The sequence below is a fragment of the Chaetodon auriga genome, chromosome 2 (genome assembly GCF_051107435.1).
Source record: "Chaetodon auriga isolate fChaAug3 chromosome 2, fChaAug3.hap1, whole genome shotgun sequence".
Taxonomy (NCBI): domain Eukaryota; kingdom Metazoa; phylum Chordata; class Actinopteri; order Chaetodontiformes; family Chaetodontidae; genus Chaetodon; species Chaetodon auriga.
In genome coordinates, this window is record NC_135075.1 from 16,236,220 (window position 1) to 16,252,382 (window position 16,163).

Consider the following 16,163-nt stretch of genomic DNA (forward strand, 5'->3'; position numbering starts at 1 on the left):
GGTATGCAAAGCCAGAATTTACATGCTGCATTATATAACTTTATTCTCCATACCTGCATAGTCAGATTTCAGGAATACAGTTTACAGGAACCATAAAGACATTCAGATCATGCATAATAATAGCATAATAAATTCGAATTTAAATGACAAAGTAAAGTCTAAGTTTCAGTACATGTCTGAAAATGTATTTGCTTGGTAATGTTCTGGGGTACAGTTAACTGACTTCCATGGGATTGAGTTCAGTGCAACTTTAGTTTCTGTGCATGAGGACTAGGATTTTTTAAGTAACAGAAAACTGAAAAACAAGCACTATCATTGTTATAATTACCTTAGTTGAGTTTCATAGACAAATTCAATTTCACAAAAAAAAGCCTCTTATTTTCAGCTTGACATGAAGAAATAACATCTTGCACTTTATGTGAAAACTGTGGGATTGTAAATGAGCATAGGATTTTTATGTATTTATTGTATATACATAATTCTCTTACTTAACGTGCTCTCTGTTTCTTTATACGTCGTGTTGTTTGCTGTTGTTCCACTGGTTGTACATTGTATATCAATATTTTCAATAAAGGTTTAGCGGAAGGATAAAAAAAAACATACCAACTATGGATCCCTACACAAAAAAATATCGAAACAGCGCCACAACCATGCTGTGGTCAATGGTGGTATCGTGGCTTCACGCACTGTATGCGCTCGGTAATGGTAAACAGTTAAGCGCCTTAGTCATTCGGTTCAATGCCTAAATATTTTAGAAATTCATCTTACGGAATCACATCATACGCTATCTTTGCAGTAGAAATATTGTGTTTAGAGATAGTTGTACTGTGAGAACTATGAATCTAATTTGCCCCGCCCTCCGTGGAGCACGAACCAGCCCCCTGACAAACGTCTTTTCCGTCACGCCATTTTCCATCGACGACCGAGACAAATCATCGAAGGAGCGCGGATAGCTTGAGCTACGATTAGCAACAATCACGGTAAAGTTTGAACTGGATTCTTTAATGTGTGTCGCACTGATTCTTTTTTAAAGAATGTCGTACTTGGGTCCATCAATCGTATCGCCGCACGAGTGTTGCCCATTGTTTAGTGTCTGTGCTCGTTAGCCGAATGTGGCTCCTTAGCGCAAGGCCTCAAACAGGCGACAGCCATTTTAGCTGCCGTTACATTAGCTACCATTAGCTTCCAAGCGTCGAATTACAAACTAGTGCAAATTGTGCAACAGCGTATTTTAAAGCCGAAATATAGGAAAACGGTTTTAGGTCAGTCCTTCAGTTAGTCATAATGTTACTTCATACAACGTGGTTAGGGAGCCGTATTAACTTACCTACCACGAACAATGTCTTCTTGAGCTAAAGTTAGCCTAGCGTTGGTCTTCGAGTCCGACAAAAAAAGTAGGCCAAGGCACTTTCCGTTTCCCGACATTTGTAAGAACCAATTGTAAGTGTGGTCTTTGGAAAAGTGCAGTATATTTTTGATACCACGTGAAGTCAAAAGCGAATGTTACATATGTATTGGTACACCCATTTTTGGAGTTTTTTTTTTTCTGTTTTCTGTTTTGGCGCAACGCACATGACAATTTCACACCACACGCCCGGTAAGTGTGGCTCAATCTTCCCATAAGAATTTGCTGCCTGATTTAACATGTCCCGTTCTTCTTTTTTTTTCATATATATTTTTCAGATCCAGTCATGCATCGTGACTGTCCCCTCGACTGCAAAGTCTACGTCGGAAATTTAGGCAACAATGGAAACAAGACAGAGTTAGAGAGGTCATTTGGCTACTATGGTCCTCTCCGTAGTGTTTGGGTGGCCAGGAACCCTCCAGGCTTTGCCTTTGTAGAATTTGAAGATCCCAGAGATGCAACTGATGCCGTGCGGGAGCTTGATGGAAGGTATGCAGCAATCAACACTTGTGACACAGAGAAACACGATTCATCTTGCTGCAGCTACGGTGATTTACGATTTCTTGTTTTATAGGACATTGTGTGGTTGCCGGGTGCGAGTAGAGCTGTCCAACGGTGAGAAGCGCAGCCGCACCCGTGGCGCTCCCCCTTCATGGGGCAGGCGTCCGCGAGACCGGGACGACTACAGGCGTCGAAGCCCACCACCCAGACGAAGGTGACCCGTGTTGTTGTTTGACTGTGACAGCGGAGACAGTATATGATTTATCTTGTACTTAAGTGACTAACTTATTCCACCCTTTTACCCGCAGTTTATTTGGTGGTTATTGCTGTTATGTCTACTGTTTATCTTTTCTGCTGATTATACATTTGTGGTAGATGCAATGTTTAAGGCTTGCAGTTTCATCTTCATTGATATTATTGGTCATTTTATGTAGGGAGCTGAGCCGATTGACATTCATAATCAAATAATGAAATATCAAATGGGGATAGGACATTATAGTAAGTTATGTGGTGAAGCTTTTCTATTGCAAAATGCATCTTAAAATCTGGCCTGCAAGACTTCACTTCTTCTGTAGGGGCTAATTCTTCTTTTGAAGTGCACTCTCAAAAAATTTCTGCATTTTAACTTTTTTAAAGTGGCAAAATAGGTCTGGGAAGTAGGATTGGGCAATTCTGTGTCGCAACAAGTGTAATCTGTTTAAAATTTGGGGGAGGGGGTGGGATGAAAATGCCAAATGTGATGCATTTTTTCTTTTTGTTTGAGGATGCTTTTTATTTTTCATCTATATTAATAAGAATGAAACCCGTTGCAGAGCCACCACCATGCCTCTTCTCACCACCCTCTGAGTCAATCAACTAGTCCTCTTTCAGCATCATGTGACTGCTGACCATCGTGCCCCAATCAGCTTGGCTGGTGCTGTCACATGACCCAGGCATGGCCAGTCGTCAGGTTGCACCAACCCATTGGTTCCTCAGCATGCCGTTCTCAACCTCCTCCTCCTTCAACCTTAACCCAAACGGCAGCGGCCCACCTCACATTCCCGACCAATCAGCGTATTACGTTCCCAAATGTCTACAACCTACCAACAGCAGCCTTCGGCTAACCAATTAAAGCAGGAAAAAAGCCACAGCCAGCCCCCATCTGCCTGCCACCTAATCACCTTGCAGCATCTGGCCAGTCCTATTCAGCCAATTCTACCTACCCGGCCGACAGTCTGCCTCCCTTTCGTCATATCTAGCTTGTTGAAAACCAAAAATACTAGTAAGTTTTCCTGCTTCATTCAGTACACTGCTGATTACAGTTTTGAAAGTGAAGAGACAGCTGGTTTGAAAAGGTTGTTCTTTTTTTAAAAAATATTATTATTTGATTCAGTCTGGAAGTTCACATTTCCAGAGATTTCCATTTTAGACATTCATCTGGTATGTCTTGGGGCTCTGAGCAGAATTATGAAGTCACACAAATCAAAACTCTTCTCAACCCCCCAATGAATATCTTTGTTTTTTGTTTTATGCTGTATGGTTGGTTTTAGCATATCTTAGCCTGGTTACTACACAAGACTTATTCCCAGTGACCAGTATATTGTTTTTATTATTAGCTTCCAATTTCTTATGTGCTTCCTTTAAGTGTAGTGGACCAGTTTCATACAGATGGTGGCCTCTGTGTGTGTCTTTTTATTCGCACACTACGGCCAGTCCACAGTGTCTTTGAGGTTCAGACACCACAAATATTGTGATATTCACTGTAGACACATCTTACTCTGACTTGCACATGGCACTGTGGGATAGGTGACAGGGAATTCCTAAGCACCTGCCATCTTTATGCACTAGGTCCATTGCCAGTGAATTGTATTTTCAGACTGAGGTAATTGTGTTCCTGGAAAAGCCCCCAAGTCTTTTATTTCCGTTTTTGAGTCACTGAGATAGACAGAGGGTTGTGTGGAAGGACGACCTTGTAAGAAAAGGGTTAGAATAGTGTGGAGCTCTACGGCAGATCGGAGCATCTGTGTTTGTTCTTAACACATGTATATTTTCCCTGCACAGATCCCCACGCAGGAGGAGCTTCAGCCGCAGTCGAAGCAGGTATGTCAGCTTGTTTTAAGTGATGGAGATTTTAAGTTTTAAATTTCCCGACATGTCTGTGTATCATACTTTATTCTGTAAGATATGTGTGAACATGTCTAGAGCTTTAAGAATAGCCAATGCTTTTAATTTAATGATTACTACTCCATGTAGTGTTGTGCAGGCTTTGCGGTTTATTTTTGGTAGTATTTTATAGAGTCCAAACCGAGTATCAAATCTGAATCCTCTCAATTCCCTGATCGAACCTGATAAGATTTAGCGTTCATTATTTGCAAGTGACTAAAGTTCTAAATAATTAACAGTCAAATGCTGATTGGTATTGGTTGCTTTGACACCGACATGGTAGCTGTGAAATGCTCACGTTTGCATCTGTTTTTTCATAAACTACTGTGCACTGGACATGCAGTAATCAACCAGATAATTTGTCTTGAGGAGAGACACCACTCTGTTTGAATACAACATATTGTCCACTCGTGGCTGTAGAGTGACTTTAGAGCGATTTGCTCTGATTTCAGTTTTTGGCAGGTGTTCATATGTTGGTTTGCAGCCAGGCAACACACAAGCGTTTCAGAGTAACTCAGTGAATTACTGTTAAATGGCTGATTTAATCTACTCCAAGAGATGAAACAAGTAGAGAGAAAGGGTTTGATGAGGGATTTATTAAAGCCAAAGCTTAACATCCCAATCAGGGACCAGATCCAAACTTGAAGCATGAACCCGACCCTTGTAGTCATGCACCTAACGTAACAGGTTACCATGATGAGTATGTCGACATTTTTGGGAACATTTCCCTAATGGTCTGGTCTGGTTTTTGCAGGTCTTTCTCCAGAGACAGGAGGAGGGAGAGGTCCCTCTCCCGGGACAGGAACCACAAACCTTCAAGGTCCTTCTCACGATCAAGGAGGTACTGAGATCTTTTGACTTAAGATTATTTCAGATAGTTGACAGTTTAATGTGATGCTCAGTCATATGACTCACCTGTTGACAGGACTGAGATCTTTTTGGGTTTCCTCGCATTGAATAACTCATACATGGCAAAGCAGCATACAAACGTGGCCAGGTCTTTTTTCTTTGTGTGGTAATCCTGAGAATGAGGATGTGGCAGTTTGGTGAGCAGCTTTCATCAGCTTTAACATTTTTTTCTCTCTCTCTTTTCCCCCACCACAGCCGCTCCAGGTCCACTGACAGGAAATAGAGGAGCGCCTGTCAGGTGTAACGGAAGCTGAAGATGAGCGGTTGCACAGGCATTGCCGTTTCATATGTTGAACTTCAACATGGCCAACGTGGTCATTTTTGCGTTGGTTTTTTTTAAACAGTTGTGCATTTTAGTGTCCCTCCCCTGTATGGTAATTTTCAAAGACGTTGAGTGAGTACAGGTGTGATGCCTCACCGAGGTCGCGTCCATCTTGTCTGTCCTGAAGCAGTTGTGCCACCCAGCATTCCATTTCACCAATTAATCTCTGACGAGCTTTGGTTTTTGTCAATGAATGTACTGTGTAGTTTGACTTAGTGTGAGTATTGCTTCAGTTACTTTGTGTAAACGGCAGCATTTTTTGTTTTGTTTTTAAGGAAGGGTTGGGATGATTTGTAAGAGTCCCTCCTTTTGATTGTCTGTGAAGCCAACCCATTTTCAACATGCTACTTTCTTACTTCATACTGAAGGTTTCCATCTGTTAATGGTTGGTTGTTTGTAATAAACGCACCCCCTCATTCAAAATACAAAACTGTGGCATTGCTTAAAAAAAAGGTGTTAATGAACACAAGTCAAATTTTTGTCTATGAAGTTTTCCATTATTTTTCCTTTGTTTGATACTCTGTGAAATGATCTCTCAATTAAAATTACCAGTTGATTAAAAAAAGACACCTTTTGTTTTTGTTGTTTTTCCTCTTGCCATTGCTTAGCAGAGGCCAATATGCTATTTTTCTGATCCACAAGAGGGCCCCTCGACAGCACCCATGGTCCCTGCAGCAATATGATTATGTAGTTGAGTCACTTAACTAGTAGTTTCACGTCAGTGAGCGACACCACTTGGTGGTGCTATTGAGACTTTGTATACTAGCTTAATGTATGAATTTCACATTATCAACTTATTAGGTGATACATCGGTGAAACCAAAACGTCACATAAAATATTTTTTACTCCTGTGTTGTGCATAAAAGAAAGAAGCTTTAAACATTTTTGTTACTGTGATTCATATTTGAAATAGTCAAAACTGAATTGTAGGCCACAATGTAGTCAGATTGTCATAAACTGTATGGTAGATCTAACGTTAGTCAAAAAGTAATATAGGTTTGGAGTAATTTAAGAAATTTGTGCAGTGCTGGTGGAAATCAGTGCTCTGAGGAGGCTAGGTGTCCCATACTGTAAAGACATGTCAAGAAGTCACAGAAAAAGTAACCTGGCCGCTTCGTGCCCCTGTCTCTCCCGCAGATTTCCCTCCCTGACGTGCGGTATGAGGCCGTTATGTAATCAGACAGAGTTCAACCAATTGACCAGCGTGGATACGTGATAAGACATCCAAATAATGGTGTCCTTGGGCTGCTCATAATGTCACTGTATGTGTGGTCTATGGCTCACTAGAAGTTGCTGAGGACTGCGGGAGGTGCTGGATTATTTTCAGTAACATATGAGTCCATCAATTCACCATAAAGAGTCAAACACTAATTGAGGCTGTCCGGTGAGACTTAATAACATTTGAATTGTTTGGTGCGGTCAGAAAAGGTGCTGTCTCTAAATGTGCAGCTGTGGCTCTTCCCTGCTTCCCACAGACGTCTTTCTGCCACGCTGCCACTGTCCAATTGTTTTCCTCGGTCACACCCCCGACAAGCCCACGGCTCCCTGTTCACGCACACAGTCCACGTGAACCGGCATAACACCGAGACACAAGTTTCTCAAATCTCCGCGCGCTTTTCCTCGTGTCACTCCAGCCCCATGACATCACGGGAGCGATGACTCATGGTATCCACGGAGACGGGTCTCACGCTCAAGGAACTCGCGGGAATCCACTCAGAACGCGGAGGTATTTCCACCCACTGTTATGTAACGAGCTGCCTGTCGCCCACGAAGTTAAAGTACACGAGTAATGACTGGCCTGAAAAACAGGGAGGGAGAGTACATTTGAGCTAATTTTAGATCTGACTTCATTCATTTATTGTCCATTTATCTCTAATATCGAAATCCGCCAATCAGGGATTAGAAATAGAATAGTGTTGAAATAAGTTTTAGATCAATCAGTGGCTCAAATGCGAAGGTTGCTGGGTTTTTTACGTTTCAAATAATCGTAAAGTTAATAACTTTGGGTTTTGGACAGTTCGTCAGACCAAACACTTTTACTTTTACTGACCTGTGATTAACATTTCCACAGTTTTCTGATATTTTGTGGGCAAATCATTTAAAGAAGTAGTTCGATATTTTGAGAAAAACTTTTTTTTTTTTTTTTTTTTTTTTTTTTTAGAGTTCGATGATCGACACCACTCTCATAGAGTATTTGTTCAGTACAAGGCTACAGCCATCGGCCTGTCAGGCTGGTGTGTAAAGACTGAAACAGGAGACAGCTCGCCTGACCCAGTCCAGAAGTACCAAAAACTACCTGCCAGCTCCAATAAAGCCCACTAATTAATACATTACATCTCTTTTTTTCACTGAAATTAAATCAACTTTTTCCTAATGATTCAAGTCAAGTTTTGATGTTTCATATATCTTATATAACCGGAGTGACAGGTAATAAAGCTGCAAAGAGCTGAACTCCAGCGATGACCTTGTATCACTCAGTAAATTGTTAACCAAGTGGCCGAGCTTCATTTGGAGCCTTTTATGTCATCAGTGTTTTCAGAGTGGATGCAGAACAAAGGCCTGAATATGATGAAGCGCACAATGAAGAAAATCATTTGATGGGGCTTGCAGGCACTCTGCACTGTGCAGCTGCCTGAGAGCTGAGAGATAATGAAGCGTCGACTCAGCTGTACAAATGTAGAGCCTTTCTCTGTAGTCACATCTGCTGCTCCATACACGCTCATTGTGTTGAGCGCGTTTCGTTAAAACTTGATGAACTCCAGCACATATCACCACTGAACATAGCTGTACTGTACATTTGTAAGTCAGAGTGTGTCTCTTGTGTCCCGTCAGTCTCAACAAAGGACTCATTGTGGTATCAGATCAGAGGGGCCTTTATGCGCTGCATCCTACAGTTAGGACTCCTGTTGTTGATGTGCTGGGAACTAGACTGAAGGGCAGATGTGACTGGGAAGTGTGAGGAGTTGCCTCTTGGATGACCTGTTGCCAAGATAAACAAACCTGGCTTCAACAACAAGAAGACTAGGTGGAGCTGACTTTTTAGCACAATGTGTAAGAGACTGGGCATGTTAGGGGACGGAGTCACGGGCCCAGAGAGTTGGGTTACAATGGCTTCGATAGGAGGTCTGTGATAAGACTGCAGGTTAGTCTGAATGAATGTTTCAATCAAAAGGCCCAAATCTGATATGATCTGATTGTCTTTACTCTTTATAAAAACTTTGGCTCTCTCATTACCAGTCTCACTAATTCCTTTTTTAAAACTTTAATAACTGCTCTTGAGAAAAATGTTTGTCAAAAGAGTTGAAGGGTACTTTGCTGTGTAATACTATACTTTTTACTACACTACACTGTATTTGAGAAATTTGAGAAATGTACTTAGTCATAGTCTGCCACTGTTGGTCTGTAAAAATACAAGATATTTCATAAGATAATCATGTTTTACATGTGATTCACAAAGTAACCAGTAACTTCCATTATAGCAGACACATGTAGTGGGGTAACAAGTACAATATTTACTTCCACATGAGTAGAAGTGCCAAGTAAGTAGTAGAAGTACTTGAAATGTGCACCTAAGTACAGTTAGTTAATTGAGTGAGTGCATTTGGTTACTTTCCACCACAGTATGTACATTGTGGTATTTCTACTTCAAATCTTTTTGTTCCTCCGTGTAGTTGTGTGTGACGCGTGGTGAACAGAGGCACAAACTGGGCCTGGACGCTGCCCTCCTGCCCTCCTGCCCTCGGGAAGCTGCCGTGCCGGGCTGGCACCTCCTGAGCTGGAGTTTCCTCCCAGCTCCTCAGCAGAGCCAAACGTTCACGTGTGCTCATGTGTTTACCGGGCGAAATCCACGTGTGTGAGCCGGCTGGCCCCGCCCATGCACGGGAGCAGCGGGGCCCCGCCCACCGGAGTTCATATAGCCTGAACCGGGTTCATGACTGGGAGAAAGCCTGGAGACATGAGCGAGGAGTGCTGTTTGTTTAATAATATAAGCTTCGGACATTTGTTTTACATCAGAGCTGCTGTGGAAGACCAGAAAAACGACCAGGAGTCAGATAAACAGCAACTTCATTCATCAAGTTTGAAATTTTGAAAGTTTGAAAGAGACTTTTTCAGTGGACTGGACTGAAGGCGACTGATAGTGTGAGTAAAAGACTCCTTCAAATGTTCTTTTCAGCCTTTATGGGATTCATTTTGTGTTCAATGTCTGTTTACCTCATAGTCCGTATTTATTTTTTCAGTCTTAGGAGCTATATGCTCACAGGGCTAATATCTTCCACTACCCACATGACCCACATTAAGTTATATGGGTTTATAGCAACGCCAAACCAAAAATCCCCAAAACTCACCCATTCTTCTTGTGACAGTTATTTTTTCGGGAGTGTGTACGGTGACGGGGAGGGAGGCTCCAGTGACAGCCCAGCTTGACTGGCCGACACGAGCTCCAGCCTCACGTGGAGCTGTAGTAAACTGGGCAGGGTCTGGTCTCGAGCTCAGCCCGGCGTGTCAGCTTCACACGCGAATCGCTCTCCCGCCACAGCCTTGAATCACTCCTCCCTGCGCCGCCCCGCCCCCTCTCCCTGTGACGGCCAATCCCGTGAGGCGGAAGGGAGGAAAAGTTTGGGGGGAGTGGGGGTGGAGGGGAGTACCATGATGGCTCACAGCAGAGCTCCGCATATTAACATTTTTCTACTCCAATTTTTGGGGGGGTCCACCATTTTATTTATTTATTTTTTTTAATTAAAAAAAAAAAAAAAAAAAAAAAAAATGTGGACCCCCACTGAAGACACCCCTTCTGACCTTAGGCCACGCAGGTCCACAGTTACATAACAGTGGGTGGGGAAGGGTCAGTGAAAACCTGTAATTAAGGCAGTGCAATTTCCGTCCTGTGACAGCTTCTAGGCAGTAACACAGTGTAGAAATCAGTGCAGTAAAAGTATAGTGTTCAAAGATTTCTGGAGGTCCCTCAAGGGGACACAAAGTGTGTTTTTGTAAACAAGTATAGAAAGATTAGTTCTCAGAGTTATTGTCACAGGATGAAAACAGCTGAGTTAAAACTTTCAGTTCATGGTTTATCTTTGGAAATCCATGATGTGTGTTTGGGTGAGTTTGGAAGTTGGAAGTTGTAGATTTTGTTGTTCTGTTCCTTCGACAGTGTGAACATGAATGAGCTGCACTTGCTGGAAAAATGCCAGAAACATCTCAGATCAGGCTGCTGGGCTCTGCTGTGCAGCAGCCAGGACAGGCGATGCAACAGGCTTCGTAAAGCTTTGTTCAAATGTCACATCTATTTGATGTGTTTATTGGAAAACTGTATTTCTCTTTCTCTCTTTCAACATTTCCATTGACCTCATAAAACCAGAATAGTTTCTATACTCATACAAAATCTAATGGATTTTATCAGTGACAGTAAAATTCATGAGCGCCTTCCACATTATTAATATTTTTCTAAACACAGTGACCTCTCCTCTCAAAGTGCTGTAGCTGGGTAATCAGGGTGGGCTCTGATGGGTTTCTCTTGATTGTGATCTCGAACTCGAAACCTGCCCAGCCCCTCCCAGATGACTTGAATGACTTATTATTCTCCTGCCAAACAACTGACTCCTTAAACTCCTTTTACACTTGGACTACTTTGCCCATGAGTGCTGTTTAGATATGTAGCCATGGAAAGCACAGATTTCATAATAAGATTCATAAATCTGACATTTTCTGTGACCTTCAATGCTCCTGATCAGCTGTTCCTTGGTGGCCCGTTGAGCTCACTGGTCAGGCACCGCCACCTAGTGGTGACTGTGTGTGCCTGCAGGGATCTCAGGCTGTGTTGAGAACTTGTCTTTACATGTCTGAGAGATTATGTCCAGGCATGTACCAGAGACTGTCAGAGGAGGGCTCAGTGAGTCATGGCCTGGACAAGGCTCTTATAAAGAGCTCCCCATAGACACCAGTGTTAATGCTGTGCAGTCTTTGTTGAGGAGTGTTAACCTGTTTAGAGCCATGGTAAGCCTGATTTCTACTCTAGGTTTAAAAAAGAACTTCTGCTTTATGTTTTGTTTCATTTGATATGGACTTTTAGCATCGATTGGAGTGATTTCTTACTTGATCTTAGAATCATTTTGTTGTCAAGATTCAGCTTTTTGGACACTTTGGAGAACTCTGTATCTTTTATCTGTGTGACATTATATTGATTGACAAAATTAATTGGTAGCTGTTTTGATAATAGATTCATCGTTCTGGCAGATAAATCCATAATGAAGACAATGGAAGGGACACTATCACTGTCTCAGCTGATCATCAGTGATGTCCAGCAGCAGATTTTCCAACTAATCGGTGGTCTTTTCTCTGTTTCCTGCAGTGCAGAATCATGGCCTCTCACAAGCGGATCCTGAGCGCCCTGGGGAAAGGCCCCGCTCGACGAAACCTGTTCGGCCCAGTCGACCGGGAGCAGCTGCAGGTAGAGTACCAGGCTGCCCTGCAGAAAGACTTGGAGGAGGCTTCGAATCGCTGGGGCTTCGACTTCATCTCAGACAAGCCACTGGAGAGTGGTGACTTCCAGTGGGAGGGCGTCTCAGGCACCAAGGTGCCACTGCTCTACAGGTCCTGTATGCTCAGTCTGGGACAGGCGGAAGGTCAGAGGGCACCGGAGGCAGCGGGTAAATCCAAGGGAGGAAGAGTGGAGCTGCCATGGAATGAGAAGGAGAACATTCCCTGTTCACCAAAGAGGTGTGCCATCGACCAGGAGAACCTGGAGAAAACGCCAGTCAGAAGAGAGAATACAGGGCTGAAGAGGAAACAGACAAACATCACAGGTACACACTGAGATATCTGAAGTGTGAATGAGTGGAGTTGTAATGTCCTGTGGATTTACATGAGCTAAACTTTCTGTTCTTTATCCCAACAGATTTCTATCAGGCTAAGAGACGAGTGGTTTGGATGTCACACAAATCCGGCGAGTGATTTCCGCTGCAGTTTGCTGCAAAGGTGCCAATATCCCCAAAGAACCACACAAGCAGTACTAGACTCAGGAATACCACGTTCTGCACAGACTCTGAACAGTCATTCATCTGGGGTTCTTGTACCCGACGAATCATCTGACAACACAAGGGACCTCAGCTTCACATCAATAATATCAGGTTAATTAGGGTACTGTATTCACTCTGAGGGGGTTTGGTGTTTTTCCCAGTGCTAAGAAGGGGACATTTGAGCAGAGAAGATTAACTGTAATCTCTGGAATCAGTGGATTTATACTCATTTGGATCATGGGGAAGCCAAAGTGTAGACTGACATTTCCTACTGTACATTCCTCAGTGCTGCAAACACAGAAACTCTGTACCTCTGGCGGTACAGAGATTCGACGGTTAAATGCATTGCTGTATACACTTGAAACCGAATCACACGTCTCCTCATGACTGTGAGAAAACGGCAGAATGATTGAAAATGCGAGAGATCGGGTGAAGCCCTTTGGCCCCTTTGTTCAAATCCACTATTGTTTTTCTACAGTGTTGTTTCTTTATATCTATCATGAGGGCGAGGAGTCGTTTTTTTACAAAACTTTTATCATACTTTATATATCCAGATGTACAGTCGTGTTTTCTTTACCATCATGTACTCATAGGAACATACTTGAAGAGTTCTGTTATACTGTACATGCTGTTGCTTTGCTTAGATTATTAATGACAGAAGTGCCATCATGTCCTCCTCATCTTTTCATTCCATCCACTCTGTGTTGATTGAGTTTCAGAGTAGATCTCCTGACATGCCCCTGTCCAGACTCTGACATGTGTTCAGCACCAGATATTATAGGCGTGTAGCACCGTGTCTATGGAAGCCTTAAAAACATGTATATTTAGGTTTATTTAGTTATATATCAGAGATTTATCTATAGAGTTTAATACAGCACTATTAAGTAGCATAACCTTAAGAAACATTGCAATATTGCACACACACATCTGATAGGTGGTGTATTGAAACACACAGGTTTAAGTGCCACGACGGCATTTGTTTCGGTATTTGAAGCTCCATAAAGGACAATCAGAAGAAATGTTCTCAGAAGCAAATGTATTATTTACTAAGCAAAGTGCTTTATTCTTTCCTGTTTGGACACACCGTGCAATTATAACAGACAATGTGTTATTATCTGCCTCAAAACAAATGCCATGTTTGTTCACGACACTTATTTATGTTGGCAAATCCTGCTGCTATGGGTAATCTGAATGGGTGTCAAACAAGGTCACTGTAATGCTAATCCTCAACAACTGACAGCTTAGAAATGTCCGCCGCCGCTGCAAATACGAAGCTAAGCGTATAACAGCATCACCCCAAACAATGAATGCACTTCTGGTAGATGCTTGTGCACACGTCTTGTTTTATGTCAAAAGCTACAAATGAAAAGATCTATCTTTATTTATTGTCAGATATATATTCCTCACGTTCATTTAGTTTTTGTTTAATTATTATGAGAATTTCAAATTCCAATAAAATGTTCAAATGAAGTTTCTTGTCAGTGTTTTGCTTTATTGTGTTCTTCACTGTGTACTTTTTTTAAAAACTTTTTTTATTAGATTTATGTATATTCATACCAGCAGCATCGGTAGAAGAAGTATTTAAATCCTTCACTCAAATACAAATAGTCCTTTACAAGCAAAAGTCTGCATTTACTGCTCTAAGTAAGTAATATATCAAAATGTACTCAGGTATCAAAAGTAAATGTACTCATCAGTGAGGCTGAATTGGTAAGGTGTAAGTGCTATTATATATTACAATCTTGTATTATTATTGATCCATTAATGACTAAATACCATTTTAATGCTGTAGCTGCTGGAGGTGGAGCTAAATTGAGCTATTTTCTATGCTAATTTCATCTTAAAAGGCATAAAATCTTATTCTGTAAGTAGCCTTTAATCACAGTTTTGCCTCTGAAATACAGTCGAGTTTTTCAGAGTATAAAATCATATAAAATGGAAGCAGTCAAGTAAAATACAGGTACTTCAAATCTAGATTAAATACTGGAGTAAATGTACTTGTGGGTGGTTAGATTACACCACTGACAGCCATTGCTTGACTCAAGTATTCCCACTTCCAGCTGCTTCACACTTCCACGTCACTGCAGTTCAAAGACCTGACAGCCTGTTAGCTACTTCATACATAAACACTTCAGATCATCCTATAAATAATGATGCACTCTTATAGAGAAAATCAACTCCACCTCGACCTCCTACAACAGTGCAATGCTCTTTATTACACTTGAATGCATCAGTGATGATGATTTCTGCATGTGCTTACGTTTTTGGTTCCTTTTTTATATCAGGTCGAGGACATGTTTGCAATGCAGGACTTTTATTTGTATAATGATCTGAATACTTTCTAATAACTGGTGCTCAGTTTATGGGTTGTGCCTCTTCTGAACCAAACTGTGTGTGTTCACTGGGAAACGCTGCGGTGTGAGCGTGTGGTCGAGTGGAACATTCCTTCCTCCTGTAGATTCACTCGAGCTCGTGCTATAAAGATGAATCTGCCACCTCAACGTCCGAATCACAGAAAGTACAGTGGTTGTGTCAATTTAGGTTTTAAATGGATGACTGTGCCAGATTTTGCAATCAGTTTTGTGTCAGGTGTGAAGACACAGCAGGAGTGTTTCTGGTGCCTCCTGCAGGGCTCTTGGAGAAGGAAAAATTCCCCTTCTTTTTTCCCCTTTCTTGTCTTGTGTGTCTCCTCTCCCCCTCTCTCTCTCCTCTGTCTGTCTGTCTGTCTGTCTGTCTGTCTGTCTGTGTGTGCGCCTCACTGCAGGGTGTGGCTGACAGGTTGAGCTCCGCCTCCTCTCCTCAGCAGCTGCACTCAATCATTCCATCAAGACTCACCTGCTGTCACAGAGTACAAGTACCAGCTCTCCACTCAGTATTGAATCATCTGTTCATTCAACGACTGAGACTCCTGAAGAAACGTCTGAGTATATTTTTGCTCTTGTTCCTTGCCTGCCTCCCTGCCTCTTATTCTTTTTCGGTGCGTTCAGGTGCATTGCCCTCTCCTGTCTGTCTGTGTCTGTGGAAAGGATTGGACCTACACTCATCTGGCCTCCTCCCCCTTCTCCCTCAAGCTTGGGAACCATCAGTTTGCTGCTGTTCTCAGTCATAATTAAAGACTTTAAACCTTTCAGGTCTCATGTCCTCTCAGTTTAAGTGTGGCATTTTGAGTCCTGTGAACCACTAACCTCAACAGAATCAGCAATAATAATCCATCATTATAAATCATATATACATATACACAAATTTGTCTTCATAACAAATACTTTTAATACTTTCTGTACATTTTGCTGATAATACTTGCATACTTTTATTAAGTAATTTGGAATACATAACATTTGCTTGAGATGAGTATTTTTTACACTGCTGTATTGCTACTTTTATCTAAACCTTGGATTTCTTTTTATGCCACATCCAGTCTCTGGATGAAGGCCTTTTTTTCTCTTTGACATTTATTTCTTGTTTGTTTCTGAGATGAAAGCTGGCTCTCATCTATGTTCAGCGGCTATCCCTCCGCAGACACACACTGACACACATGCCAGCACAGACAGAGATTTTGAAGTCTGGGGATGCAACTTCAAGCAGCTCAGAGAAGCTCAGACACCTTTTTCTTCCTTGACGATGAAGGTAAATTAAGAGAGTGAGTCACTGCTCAGACAGACATTGTGTGCTTTGGCACCACATCACTGCGGCCCCACATCAGCGCGCACTGGGTGTACGTGTTTGTACTGGGGGGGTGGGATGAAAAGGCCCAAAGCTGGGCCCTGCCACAGGCCCTGCTGCGTCCCCTCCCCCCTCCCTGTGCCTCTCCTTTGGCCCCAGCAGCACACAGGCACCTGCACGCCTGCGCTAAGCTCTCTCATCCCCCCGC

The 16,163-nt window shown here is 42.4% G+C and overlaps 2 protein-coding genes across 3 annotated transcripts; both read left to right on the forward strand.

Moving 5' to 3' along the window:
- Nucleotides 1-681: 681 nt before the first annotated feature.
- On the forward strand, nucleotides 682-5,846 carry srsf3b (serine and arginine rich splicing factor 3b). Its single transcript, XM_076757757.1, has 6 exons — nucleotides 682-980; nucleotides 1,684-1,894; nucleotides 1,980-2,120; nucleotides 3,947-3,985; nucleotides 4,803-4,889; nucleotides 5,153-5,846. The coding sequence occupies exons 2-6, from the start codon at nucleotides 1,692-1,694 to the stop codon at nucleotides 5,178-5,180; spliced, it is 498 nt and encodes a 165-aa protein (XP_076613872.1). The 5' UTR covers nucleotides 682-980; nucleotides 1,684-1,691; the 3' UTR covers nucleotides 5,181-5,846.
- Nucleotides 5,847-9,329: 3,483 nt separating this feature from the next.
- On the forward strand, nucleotides 9,330-13,765 carry cdkn1a (cyclin dependent kinase inhibitor 1A). 2 transcript variants are annotated; one of them, XM_076757835.1, is made up of 3 exons: nucleotides 9,330-9,419; nucleotides 11,629-12,082; nucleotides 12,175-12,344. In XM_076757835.1, exons 2-3 carry the CDS (start codon nucleotides 11,638-11,640, stop codon nucleotides 12,228-12,230), a joined length of 501 nt encoding a protein of 166 aa, XP_076613950.1. In that variant the 5' UTR covers nucleotides 9,330-9,419; nucleotides 11,629-11,637; the 3' UTR covers nucleotides 12,231-12,344. The 2 variants fall into 2 exon arrangements, with proteins under 2 accessions (XP_076613950.1, XP_076613939.1); XM_076757824.1 differs by lacking the exon at nucleotides 9,330-9,419 and adding an exon at nucleotides 11,187-11,273 and having other exon boundaries at nucleotides 12,175-13,765.
- The last annotated feature ends 2,398 nt before the right edge of the window (nucleotides 13,766-16,163 follow it).